Consider the following 13,321-nt stretch of genomic DNA (forward strand, 5'->3'; position numbering starts at 1 on the left):
GTTGTGCGCATGCGCTGACAAAAAACCGTACCGCGCGATATTCAGTTAGCCTACGCATGTCGACATGTAGCCTGCTTAAACACAGACTAGCTCGACGACCACAGAGAAAAACGACAATTGTTATAACTGCGCATGTAAACCTACTTATGAGTCATACCTAAAATAAGCCATTTCAAAAACAACAACAACAGCCAGGCCTTGAAATTGAAAAAGTAAAAGACTTATTGCAATTTTGTGTATAGGCTAATATTTTTAGTTATGCATGAACAAATACAACTTTTAGAGTATTTTGACAAGTGTTTTCCCCCTCTGTTTACGCCCTCCCTAGATGCCCGTATGTGCAGCTTTCCCACAGAAAAATATTCCCATATGATCGATTCTCTCTGGAAAACACATGTTCATTATTAAAAAAATGTATTTTTAGTAGTATTTATGATGACTGATCTGTGAACACATTTAACAGCACATTCATGTACAAAAATGGAATGACATTTTGTATTTTATAGGCTACTGCTATAGGCTATGAGCTTCATAATGTGCAGTGTGCCAAGCTGCAGCATCTCATAGGGATCAGAATTGGATATGTTGTGTTGGTTGGCTGTGTCTTGTTGTGCTTGTGTGAGCCTGTCCAGAGAAGAAAAGGACATGTTTGCAGTTCTGAGGGAGCTTCACCATTCCTTTATTTCTATAACTGTTGAGATTGAAATTAGAGCCTGAGGTGAGACCCGCTCCAACCCTCCTGATTCCCGTATGTCAGCTTTGTAACAAAACACTGTTGCACCATCAGATGTTTTTAAATATAGGCTACTTCATACTGGTAAGAGGCTTGCATCCTGTGATCAGAATAGTCAAGACAGAAAAGATCTCTGTTTCTTCACTTTTGCTCGACCTTTGAAAAAGAGGAAAGTCCTCCCTAAAAGAATACAAAATGGATTTGTAATCTATGCCACTTCATTTAAGTTAACACCCCAAAACTCCAGTGTGTGTCAGTGTATCATCTATCCGGTGTTTCTGACCACTCTTCCTCTGGAACTGCAAAACTCAGAGGAAACTAATCCTGACAGCAGATGATGGTAATAGAACACTTTATTGTCATACAGCATATGGGTGTTTCTTCTAATTCAAAAGTTAGCTAATTAAAACTAGCATGTTAACTATACTATTAACTATTAACTTAGCTTTTCTTTTTGTAATATGAAGGTCATATTAAAATTGTCTTGGAAACTTCATTTATTTTTGCTACTTTTCAAATGTCTTTTATTTATTTTATTCATTTACTCTTTTCCCAGACCCAGATTTTTACTCTTAAAGTATTAAAATACATAATTCAAATCTAAAATGGTCCTTTTTGTCATTTAAAAATACCAACTTTAAGGGTAACATATATTATTCATTGTTAGTTCATGTTAACTAATGTAGATTGTAATGTTAAAAAATGGAACTTTATTGTAAAGTGTTACCAGCAAAATAGTAAAATAAATAATTTAATTATCGTGTGAAAAATCAAAAATTTAATCTGTATCTCAGGTAGATGTTATTTCAACAACAAGCAATTTTTCATTTTGTTTATTTTTTAAAAGTTGGCTGTCATCTGTAACATAACATTTTAAATTAAACTTATTATCTATTGACTGTGAACCTGTGAATCATTACTGTTTTTTAGTACTGTCTGTCTGATGTCAGTCTGTCTATCTAATTAAGATGACTCAACTCAAAAAGTATATTGTGACGAAATAACCTTGACCACAGTGCCATGACAGTGTTTCTAAGTATCTTTATACGCATGTAAGTGGTGTACGAAAGGCGGGTGTACGGAAGTGTGTGACTGTACGTAAATTTATGAATGATGTGATCTTTCTGTCATTGAGTATGAAAAAAACAGACTTCCTTCTCTACGGTCAGAGCAGCTGCACCAAAACCAAACTCAGTCTCATACACACACACACACATACATGCTTCCAGGATGCAGTAAATCTTTTTAGTGAAACACCAAATCCACATTTCTGGATAATACAAACTGATATTTTGATTTGAATTAAGATCGTATGAAGCTTTTCACTGAAGCCTGAATCATATGCTAATAAACAGTTTCCAAATCTGTCAGTGAAATAAAGAGCCTCTTGTTCGCTATAATACCAGCATGCCACAGGAAGGCTACGGCTGAGTTGTGTTCAGTGTAAGTTGTTTACCTTAAATGTGTTTTCTGCTGCTATTAGATAGTAAGAACATGTTTCAGCAGATAAATTAAAGTACAGTTGTGTATGAAATATTATCTCTCTTTTTTTTATTAGAATGTCAGTGAGTTCAGATAGCAGTTGCTCAACATGAACTCATATGCTCTAAATGAGTGTGTGCATGTGTGTACCCTGTCAGGTTTCTGACCTGGACATGTAGCTGTAATCGCTGTGATTCATTAGAGGCATGTGCACAAATTCCACACACATTCTCTCTACCAGAAAGCCTATTAACTTCGAAAAGGTGGAGCGATGAGGGAGAGAGGGGGATGGGGTTAGGAAGAAAAAGGAGGTGATTGTTGGGGAGTTAAAGAGAGAGAGAGTTGCTGTAGCAATCGAATGAGAGCAAAGGAAAGAGGATACCAGAGATTTTAAGATAAAACTTTTTGGACTCCCCTTTTAAATAGGTAAGAAATTAATGTTAATTTCTTTGTTTGAACTCTTTTTCAATACGTTAACATTGCAACTTCAGTTTTGATACAAAAGTAACTGAGAGACAGCAAGCAAAATACAAGCTCAATACAAAAGCCTTTTACTTATTAAAATACCTTGAAGCTCTGCATTCCTTTATCTCACAGCCATCTAATTTTCTCTCTAAAGCTCATCAGTGTGGTCTTCATATGAGCTCTGTCTGGTTTAAATTAAGTTTACCAATGCAAAAGAATGTTAATCGATATCTTAACCAAGGGCAGATGACATGGTACACACACTCACTCACACAAGTGCAACAGTTTGCTAACTGGTTTGTTTTGCAATAGAGAGTGATCTGGACGGCTGGATTGTTTGTATTCACTCTGATAAATGTAAACTGTTTTCTAGAGATAATCTGCGCTGGAGATGTAGATTGTCAAATGAGAAATATGAAGCAGGTTCCTAAGCTCCACTGGTTGTTTACTTCGTATTCCTTAGTTCAGTTCAGTGATTTTTCCTTCTAGTTTCTGTTCCCCCCAACCCAATTCAGGAATGCAGTTGTTACCTTTCTGCTTGATCCATAAATGTACTTAATGTAGCCTAATCAGAATATCACTCTTGGGAATAATGCGAATTACAAAAGAGTCAAAATGAAACTATCCAGGTGCATTATAGTAATTAAGCTTTCGACTGCCGGTATGATGCATGAACTGAAAGAATGTATAGCTTGAATGCATTTTAAGTTGGTTTTTCAGAACACTGCTTCATGAAGCTTCGAAGCTTTATGAATCTTTGGTTTCGGATCAGTGGTTCTGATCACGTATCAAACTGCCAAAGTCACGTGAACTATTGAAATTTCAAAACACTTATGACGTTTACTGAAATCACGTGATTTTGGCGCTCTGAACCACTGATTCGAAACAAAAGATTCGTTAAGCTACGAAGCTTCATGAAGCAGTGTTTTGAAATTGCCCATCAATAGAAATTGTGGAATAAAGTTGCAATTTTGTTTTTTTGGTGCACAAAAAGTATTCTCATCACTTTATAATATTAAAGTAGAACCACTGTAGTCACATGAACTGTTTTAAATATGTTTTTAGTACCTTTCTGGGCATCTGAAAGGGTTGATTATCTTGCTGGCAATAGAAGCCTCACTGAGCCATCGGATTTCATCAAAAATATCTTAATTTGTGTTTTCCAAAGATGAACGAAGGTCTAGAATGACATGAGGCTGAGTAATAAATGACATCATTTTCATTTTTGGGTGAACTAACCTTTTAATATATTTAAAAGTTTTAAAATTAAGCAACAAAAACAACAACAAAAACTTCTAGCATAAATTATGCAATCTGATAATTTACAAACTCAAGAAAGGTTAATGAAATCAGTTAAAGATGACTGAAACATTCACCCAAGGAATGAGTCATGAATCATTTGAGTTGACTCCATTGATCTAGAGCTACATTTTATTCACTATACATACTTTTCTTTCCTAAAAACTGGTGCAAACTGTAAATATACTACATTCAAGAACCGTAGTTCTTAATTTCATACTATAGGTCAAGAATTGGTAAAAGAAAGATGATTGAGGATTTCATTCACTGAAGGAATCAGTTGACTTCTCTGATCTGAAGCTCCATTCGTAGCTTATGTGACTGAGTTGTTTTGTTTTTGTTTTGTTTTTTTCACCAGAAAACATGTTTGTGTGTGTACGTCCCATCATCCTTCTCCTCTTCATCAACTTTCTCGACCTTTCATCGTCATCATCATCATCATCATCATCATCTCAGAATGCCACTAGACCCCGTTCCCATTCCTCTGAAGAAACAGAAGATTACAATGTACTCGAAGACACTACCACTGAGCCTCCCAGCTCATCCTCCACTACCCCTGAAGACAGAGAACTCGATTTTTGCGACTACAGCATGTGTATTGAGTATCAGAAAACCTGCGCAGACCTTGCAGAAGGCTGCCTCTGCCCGGGGTTGGAAAGTTTCCATCCCCCGAGTCCACCGTTAATCTCGAATCTGACTCAACAGGGTGACAAAGGGGTTGTGGTGTACTGGTGTGCTCCGACCTCCATTGTCACCCACTACAAAGTCTTGGTGAAAGGCAAGGACAGAGTTATTCATTGGGAGACAGAGGTGGAAGAGAAAAAAAGGGCAATAGCATTGCGGGATGTGGCGGCTGGTGCGCTCGTGTGTGTAGTAGCGGTGAATAAGTTCGGCAACAGCACAGAGACGTGTAACACATTTGAACCCCAACGTCCAGGCTCTGGACTTGCGCTGAAGCTGGGCATAATTGGAGGTGTGGTGGGACTCATAGTTCTGCTGATTCTGGCTCTGCTGCTGTGGAGACACAAAAAACGGCGGGAATCTTCAGAGACAAGGGGAGTTCTGTAACAGAGAGGAAGGAGCGTGCGTGTGTGTGGGGCCATAAATATGCACTTAATCTTGGAATGCATGATAGGAGTAAATGAATGACTGTGGACTGATAGCCCACTGTGAGCATGCTGGATAGAGGGGGAGTGTATTAATGACTCAATGAAAGAGGGGTGCAGAGAAGGTGGACGAATGACTCAGCACATTCTTCTCATTTGGTCGTCAGTAGTGTCTAACAATGTGATTTTGGACAGGCACAAATTGCAGACTGCTGGTGTGCTGACTCTAATCATGGGCACCATTTCAAGTCCAATTCCCAAATCACCAACACACTTTAAACTTGTGTATGTCTTGTGTATGTTTAAACTTGAGGTTTTGCTACAAAAAAATATGAAGCTTACAAAATAATAAAAAATATTTTTTATTTTTGGGGTGGTTTATTTTCTGATTAAATCAAATATAATTATGTTCCCTTGAAAATCATAGATGTATCAGAACATATTGTCTTCAGAGGCTGACAGGGGAAAATATGTATAAATAATTCTCACATTTAGGAGCCATCTAAAAAAGAATCAGGCATTTGTAATGCATCTAGTATAATATAATGAAATATTATTAATAAAATTCTTCAGTCAGAATACATGGCTAATTTCAAATAGCCATCAAAGGAATGGAAAGCTACTTTTTGGAAATGAATGGTGTAGTTTGTAGGGAGTAACAGGGCTTTACTTTCTTTCTTTCTTTGTTCCTGGAGCTAATGTACTAAACAGATGTAAGAGCATCTGAAAATATCCACAACATTTTTATAAGTATAGTTGAATGCAGTTTCTGTGTTGAGACTTAAAACTATCTTAAAGGGATACTCCACCCAAAAATTCTCTAATAATTTACTCTCATTGTCCTCATATACTGTCTCAGATATATAGATGACTTTCTTTCTTCAGATGAACACAAATAATACATGTATGGGACAATGTAGATCAGGAATTTCATGTCTGAAATTCTAGGTTTGTACTTGTGGAGCCAAACTGTAGCAAAAATACTACTATATTGTGAACTAATTTGTGTAAAATGTCACATCCGTAGAAAGACATTTTTATTGAGAAAAGTATTATAATAAGAGAGAAACAATACATCACTATGTGTCAGGATTAGATTTCAAGGTATTTAAAATAATGATTTTATTTCTGCTGTCCATGTAACTCTACAGCTTCTGTATAAATCAGTTACTTAAAATGAGGGGGTGGTTTGGTAAGTCCAGACTCTTCACATGGGCGAGGAAAATGTTAGGGATTCCTGCGATTTTTCAAATTTTTCATTTACCACAGAAATTATATCAAACAGCAGCACCTAGCCACCAACTCCCATAAGAGTTCTTCAAGTGTAAATCTACCACAACTCAAGAGGGGCAGCAAAAAAAAAACCTTTTTATTAAAGGTAGGAAACAACAAACACTGGTGAACTTTTCACTGGATGGAACATTTCCATCATTCTAGAAGAATAAACAGGTCCAGTCAGATGTTTTAATAGTGCTTCTCATTATCTGTAGCTTTTGTAATCCTCTGTATTTTAGAAAGCTGGAAAATAACTATAATTTATGACAGAATTACCATAATAGGCAGGAATAAATAGGGTCTAGTGTGACGTATTCAGTTTTTCCTTTACTGGAAAATTCCATTCTTTATTGTGGTGCGCGCGGTTTAAGGAAACCACATACATCTTTGGAGTTTGGCTTATTTTGCATTAAGCATTCTGTTTAGTATTTATGTCAGGTACAATTAAAAAATAAACTGGAAAAAAAAAACGCCCAGAGGGGAAAAAAACTTTAATATAGATGTAGATCTTTTTGTTCATTAAAACTCTTCCTGCAGGTTACATCTTATGCCAGTAGATGGTAAGTGTGTACAACTGCTCTTCAGATTATTAACAACAGCCCTCTTGCTCATGTAATATATTGTATAATAAACATTTGTTTTTTTATTAACTTTGTGTCCTACTAAGAATTTTATTTTATTTTGTCCTCTGTACATAGCATTCTGCGATCCATTAATTTAAAATCATAACCAGCTAATTCAATTCAGCTAAAGTAATTCTCCTTTACAGAGTAACAATTGCTTGATGCTCCTTTAAAAGAGATAGTGTTGGGCCTACAAAAAAAATACACTGCAAGTATGCTGCATTCCTGAAATTTTCATCACACCTTCCCCCACAAGCTAATTGGCTATCCTTATCCTATCATTGCACATTTTTCACAACAAAATAAAAAAATAAAAAAATGCGAGCTGTAACTAAAGCCAGATGTTCTGGTACAGCAGAGCCTGATTCAACCACTGTTAAAATCTTAAAAATTAAACTGCCACTTCACTTCATTGAGATTTGTGTGTAATTTTTCTGTAGTATCAGTCACAAATTTAAATACATACTTCTAAGCTAAACACAGCTGAGCCAGAAAGTGCTGGGCCACACATAAGCCCAAAGAGAAGGATTACAGAGTGCTGACGCATGTAGCCCCTGATGCATTACCACAGACCCTGCTATTAACACTGAAGTTCAAAACTTTCCCTGTAAATGCAAAACAGAACAAGTATTCAGTTTTCAATTTCAATTGGGAGCTTCATAGAATGGTTTTACATGGGTGTGTGCTGTAGCCACACAAGATAACTAGGCAATGCCAAGTATGTGCTGGTTGGAGTAAAGCTCGCTGCCACTGAACTTTGGAATAATGAATCAGTTTACCATCATCCTCGCACATGGATGAGTTTGGGGGATGGCAGTGTAAAGCTACTTGACCAAATTTATATAACAAATTGGTCAAGGAAGAAAAATGGTCTGTGGCTGTTTTCCCTGCTTTAGTTCCACTGAAGGGACACACTTTGTGGAAACACTTTGGAGAAGGTCTTTGTCTGTTTCTGTATGGCAAAAACAACCTAACACTCCAAAACAACCTTGACATGCACTTTGGACATATTCCTCATTTATGTAAAACAGTTCATTTATTATATTATATTATATTATATTATATTATATTATATTATATTATATTATAATGTTAGATCGTATCATATTGCAATTCACCAAACCATATCCTCTGGATCAGAACTACTAAGATCACAATGCAGCAGCAGTTATCTATGATTTCTGGTCCTTGTCTATATACTGAGATCTGCCAGCAGATGGCGCTGCAGCACCAGCACAACCTCCCCAAGAACACAACAGAACACAGCACAGTGGTTCTCAACCAGGGGGCCGGGGCCCAAGATGACTTATTTTCTAAAATAAGGGGTGGCGTTGAAATCAAAAAGGTTAAGATCCACTGCAGTAGTAGCACTGTCATCACAGAAAGTGTAAATGTTACACCAAAATTATAGGGAAAATTAGATATTTGATCTCTGTAAGTAATATGCAGTATTGTGGAATACATTTCTAGTTGTATGATGCACTATATTCATGATTACCTTTTCAAATTATTAAGATACTGAGGGGTTAATGTAACATTATAAATGTTTTATTTTATGCAGAAATGGCAATATCCAAAAGCTGAATCAAAAGATCTTTATACTTGTAATTCCCTCTTTTGTATAGTCAACCCCATTCTCACCTCAGAGTGTCCAATAAAGCTGGCAAACAAAGAGAAATAACTAAGTTAAGTACGGCTTACGGGTCAAACTCATCAATGCCCAGATTTCTCCCAGACAGCTTAATTATGATTATTTGCACAATCTTTCATATGAACCAGACATTGCTGCATGAACTGAACATTCACTAGAGATCAGACATTCTTTTTGACAGACTTCTGAAAAGAAATATGTCAGTGTAATATTAGGCTATACATATTTACATTTTAGTATTTTAATTAAGATTATGTACTAGGCTATAACTAAATTTAAATAATTGTGAGATTTATTAGTGCCCCCTGGACGTTTGCTGAGGCCCCCTACAAGTCCCCCTGGTTGAGAACCACTTGTGTATAAGTCTTTCTGTCTGTCTGACAGCAGCCTATTTCTGTCTAGCCTAGGACATGTAACGACTTCAAACTTAAAGGTTTTAATTTACATTTTACGTCAAGCCAACGTCAAAGATTATCTTGATGAACTTGCCATTCATACGTCATAATATGTGATTAACTGTTAAAAACATTATTTTGCATCAGCAAACGTTTCTTGTACAAACAATTGCTTTGTGTACGACAATGATTTGCAAACATTAATAAACTAATCAGTCTATCGCTCAGTAAAATCGTCATTTTTATGCGCTTTGTTTACGCGAGAGTATGTCATTAAGCCGCGACCACATCTCTGACCAATCAAAAGTCAGGATTGACCTCCGCGTTTGTACTGTGGAATGAAGGATCTGGCTCTGGCGCGTAGCTAGAAAACGATTACTACATTAATGCAGATTAAAAATAGTATTGTCGTGAGGATCCAGTGTGGTTATTTATCGAGCTTTCAACAAAACCCAGGCTGCGAAAGGCTCTATTGGCAAGAGGAATGTCTGGGCTAGTTTGCTAATGGCAATGCTATAGTAGCTCGTCAGGCTCGTCTTTAGTTTCTCGTTTCTGAGTGATTAGAAATACTGTCGCAGCGAAACTCTAAAGGATGAGCGTTTCATTTTATAAAGAATTAAAACATTAAAATAGGTTTCTTCTTCGTTTGGTTGTACAGCAGAAGAATTCGCAATGAACTCAAAGCGCAACAACGGTGAAAACGGGGCGGGCAGAATCAACCCAGTGTCGGTACCAACAGCAACAAACAGCTCATCAGCGAGTGCTTCTCACCGTAAACAAACTATAATCAACTCGTCCCATAAGGGAGAGAAAGATGAGTGCATGCAAAACACAGTCCGAGACAAAAACCTCTCCATCTCCACACTCAGAACTCGCCTCGGACCGACCATTCGGTCCACTCTGTCCGCGGCAGTGGACACCCTTCTGGGCGAGATCGTGACGGTGCTGTCCGAAACCCAGCGGGAGCTGCTGACCAAAGAGCAAGAGAACGAGAAGCTGAAGGTTCGGCTCGAAGTCTCGGAGAGAGAGCTCAAGACATTACAGGAGTGTCTGTGTAGCGCTCAGAAATTAATCGACCAACTGCAGGGTCCCTTTGGAAACCCGTCCATGCCGGGACATCACGTCTACGCCACCTCTGGACAATTAAACTCGAGCCGCTTGACACATCGGAGTGCGCCCGAGCCGGATCCGCGCTGCTTTACTGGAGCCGAACCCGAATTGAGTGGCGCTCTGGGTGATGCCATACACGGCTTTGACTCCAGGGAAGAGTTCAAGAGCTGCCACCTCTCCATTCAGGCGGATGGGACGGTGACGAACAGTTTTTATGACCCCATATCCGTCCATTCGTCTAACATTTGTTCAGACATGAACCGACCTGGTAAGACAACAACCACTTTTACACATGGAGGTACTGCTGCTCTTATGAATTGTTGATGTGCCAAAACTGTCAACAAAGAACCATACAAACATTAGTCAGTGTGGTAACAACACAATTAAGGGGTGCACAATATATTGGTCCATACTGGTTATCTGACGACATTAGATATGGTTAAATGCCGATTTTGGATATTTAAAATGTTTCTGTTTTGTATGTTTTTACATTTGAATTACCAAACAGTAATAACATTGTTAGCTGTCATATTTAGAAAATCTCAAAATCAAAGTTTTCATACTGTATTTTTTCATACCTAAATTGTAGCATTTAAAATGATTTTTTTTGACAACATAATATTAATAGTATTGTTCTAATATCTTTTACTATATGGTTTTCATATAGTAACCTGAAAAGTTTAATATTTATGCATCCTTGATTCCCTAGTTAAGAGAAAGAGATCGACAGATATTCATGTTTAAAACTGATCTAAAAACTTGAACTGTCTAAAACTTATTTTTATGCTTATGTATCTGATAACCATAGAAATTTCCTTTGCTTTTTCATGTACCAAATAGCCTAATTATTAGACTCCAACAATAAAAGCATAAAATTCATGAATATTTTAAAATTGTGTTACATTTAAAATATTCATGTATTTTATGCATTTGCAGTTGTTACCAATTGATACCAGAAATATGTGTGAAAATCAGTCTATGTATTACACACATCTGCAATTCTTAACTGTTTAGAAATAACATCTTTTGTTTAACAGTTTCATAATTGGTAGTTTATGAATATAAATGTCTATAATGAAGGTAAACTGCCTGGTGTGTAGCATTTTAATAATTGTGTCTATGTAAATTACATAGATATTACATTGTTATTATATACAAAGAATCTAATATTCTTAAGAAGAAGAAGAAGAAGTTTTAATTATATAGCGCCTTTCCATAGCTCAAGGTCGCTTCACATAGTGCTTATACAATACATTTGCACTTCCACATACACAATACAAACACATAAGGCCACATATAGCCACGTTATCCAAAATACATATTGAAAAGATATGTTTTTAGCTGAGTCTTGAAGGTAGGCAAAGATGATATATGAAGCACAATGAGAAAACAAATCAAAAATCTTTTGTTTTACAAATAATGAATTTGTCATGTCAAAGTTTGACTGCCAATTCTCATATCATAGACTTTCGTACCGGTGTTTAAATGTGTGATCTGTGTCACAGGTGAGATGGTGGATGACAGCAGAAGACTCTCGCACCCCAGACCCCCGAACCCTCCCTCACACACTAGCTTCTCTGTTAAAGAGGAGCAGGTTCCTGCCTCTGGACAGGTGTGTGTGCGGGGAAGAGAGGCGCCCACAGAAGCCGAGCACTCAGCTCAGAGCGTGTGTGATCTGGCATACGTCCACGTGGTCGAGGAGGAAGGAGGGTCCCGTTCACACCATCACCCCTCCAAACCTACACCACCGCCCCCCTCCAGGCCTCACAATGGACCCTCCTCTAGTAGTTCCCCTACACAGGGGACCTCCGGACTTAGATCGGCCCAGAGAGATACTCCTGGTTTGGGTATGACTCCTAGGAGGAGCCCAGGGGTGGGTGGCTCATCTCCAGAAGAGCCTATGCGGCGCTCCATCTCAGAGTTGATGGGGGAGGCACCTGGAGAACGTCCTCACTTGTGCTTGGAGTGCGGCAAGACCTTCCGTCTGATCTCTAGCCTGAAAAAGCACCTGAGGATCCATACAGGAGAGAAACCGTACCCGTGCACCGTGTGCGGCCGCCGTTTCCGTGAGTCTGGGGCTCTTAAGACTCACCTCCGCATCCACACAGGGTGAGAAACCCTATTCCTGCTCTGATTGCGGAACTCAGTTTCGTCATCTCGACGGCCTGCGGAAGCACCGCCGCACGCACACCGGTGAAAAACCGTATGTGTGCAGCGTCTGCGGGAAACGCCTCAGTCGCCTGCAGCACCTTAAGCACCACCAGCGTATACACACAGGAGAACGACCGTGTTGCTGCCCACTCTGCCATCGAGGCTTTAAAGATCCGGCCAGCCTGAGGAAACACCTCCGCGCCCATCAGGGGGAGCCTGGAGCGGATGAAGCAATGGGGATGGCCGGTTTGGGAGAGGGAGATGGAGGATCCATGGATGATGAGGATATGAGATTCGGGATGTGGGGGGAAGAAGAAGGAAACGAAGGCGAGCCTGTGGTGGACTGTGTGTAGTCAAGCAAACATAAGCAAAAAAATAAACATTTTGGTCTTATAGTGATTTTTTTTTTTTTTTTTTAAGAGGACAATATTTTTCCTAATTTTTTAAGACTGTAATGTGACGTTGACTCTACGATCGAGGTTACATCTTGTCCTGGATTAAAAAACACTGTCAATGGCAACATTTTCTTCTTTGATTGACTTTAAAACCTATAACAACAAGCTCATTATCTGACAATATGGTTATGTAACTTTAACATGACTTTTCCCAAATATCCACTTACTTCAAGTACATATTATATCTGATGATGTCACATCATCATAGACCAGGACAAAACCACTGCAGGTCTTGCAGGCTTTTCCTTCTGTGGTTTAGTGTCAGGGGCTGTTGACGCTCCAGTGGGACTAACAGGGTATCGTATGATCTGTTACTCACAATTATGGATGTTGTCATTGGTGTATTAATCATTTTAATGCCCTCTTCAGAGAAAAAGCTATTGCGTAGATGTTCTAAGATGAACACATTAAAGCCTTAACCGTGGTTTTATTGTACACGCTCACACTCCGATCTGCATCAGAAGGTGTAGTGTTGTTTTAAATGAAGGTAACTTTTTTACTTTTTATCATTGGGTGTTTGCAGGCTGCAGAAAATTCATTCAGATTACTTTGATGGATTGTTCGGTTTATTGGTAG

The 13,321-nt window shown here is 38.3% G+C and overlaps 1 protein-coding gene and 1 long non-coding RNA gene across 2 annotated transcripts; both read left to right on the forward strand.

Moving 5' to 3' along the window:
* Positions 1–1,087: 1,087 nt before the first annotated feature.
* Positions 1,088–5,450, forward strand: LOC127512270 (uncharacterized). The gene is made up of 2 exons (XR_007930162.1): positions 1,088–2,641; positions 4,338–5,450. It is a non-coding gene; the product is annotated as an uncharacterized LOC127512270 (long non-coding RNA).
* A 2,938-nt stretch (positions 5,451–8,388) lies between these two features.
* si:ch1073-224n8.1 (B-cell CLL/lymphoma 6 member B protein) lies at positions 8,389–12,530 on the forward strand. Its single transcript, XM_051893022.1, has 2 exons — positions 8,389–10,407; positions 11,645–12,530. Exons 1-2 carry the CDS (start codon positions 9,702–9,704, stop codon positions 12,250–12,252), a joined length of 1,314 nt encoding a protein of 437 aa, XP_051748982.1. The 5' UTR covers positions 8,389–9,701; the 3' UTR covers positions 12,253–12,530.
* The last annotated feature ends 791 nt before the right edge of the window (positions 12,531–13,321 follow it).

This window comes from Ctenopharyngodon idella, chromosome 5, assembly GCF_019924925.1.
Source record: "Ctenopharyngodon idella isolate HZGC_01 chromosome 5, HZGC01, whole genome shotgun sequence".
Classification (NCBI taxonomy): Eukaryota; Metazoa; Chordata; class Actinopteri; order Cypriniformes; family Xenocyprididae; genus Ctenopharyngodon; species Ctenopharyngodon idella.

Coding starts and splice junctions, on each gene's coding strand:
- si:ch1073-224n8.1 (XM_051893022.1), top strand. CDS start 9,702: ATGAACTCAAAGCGCAACAACGGTGAAAACGGGGCGGGCAGAATCAAC. Junction 10,408..11,644: donor TTCAGACATGAACCGACCTG/GTAAGACAACAA, acceptor TCTGTGTCACAG/GTGAGATGGTGGATGACAGC.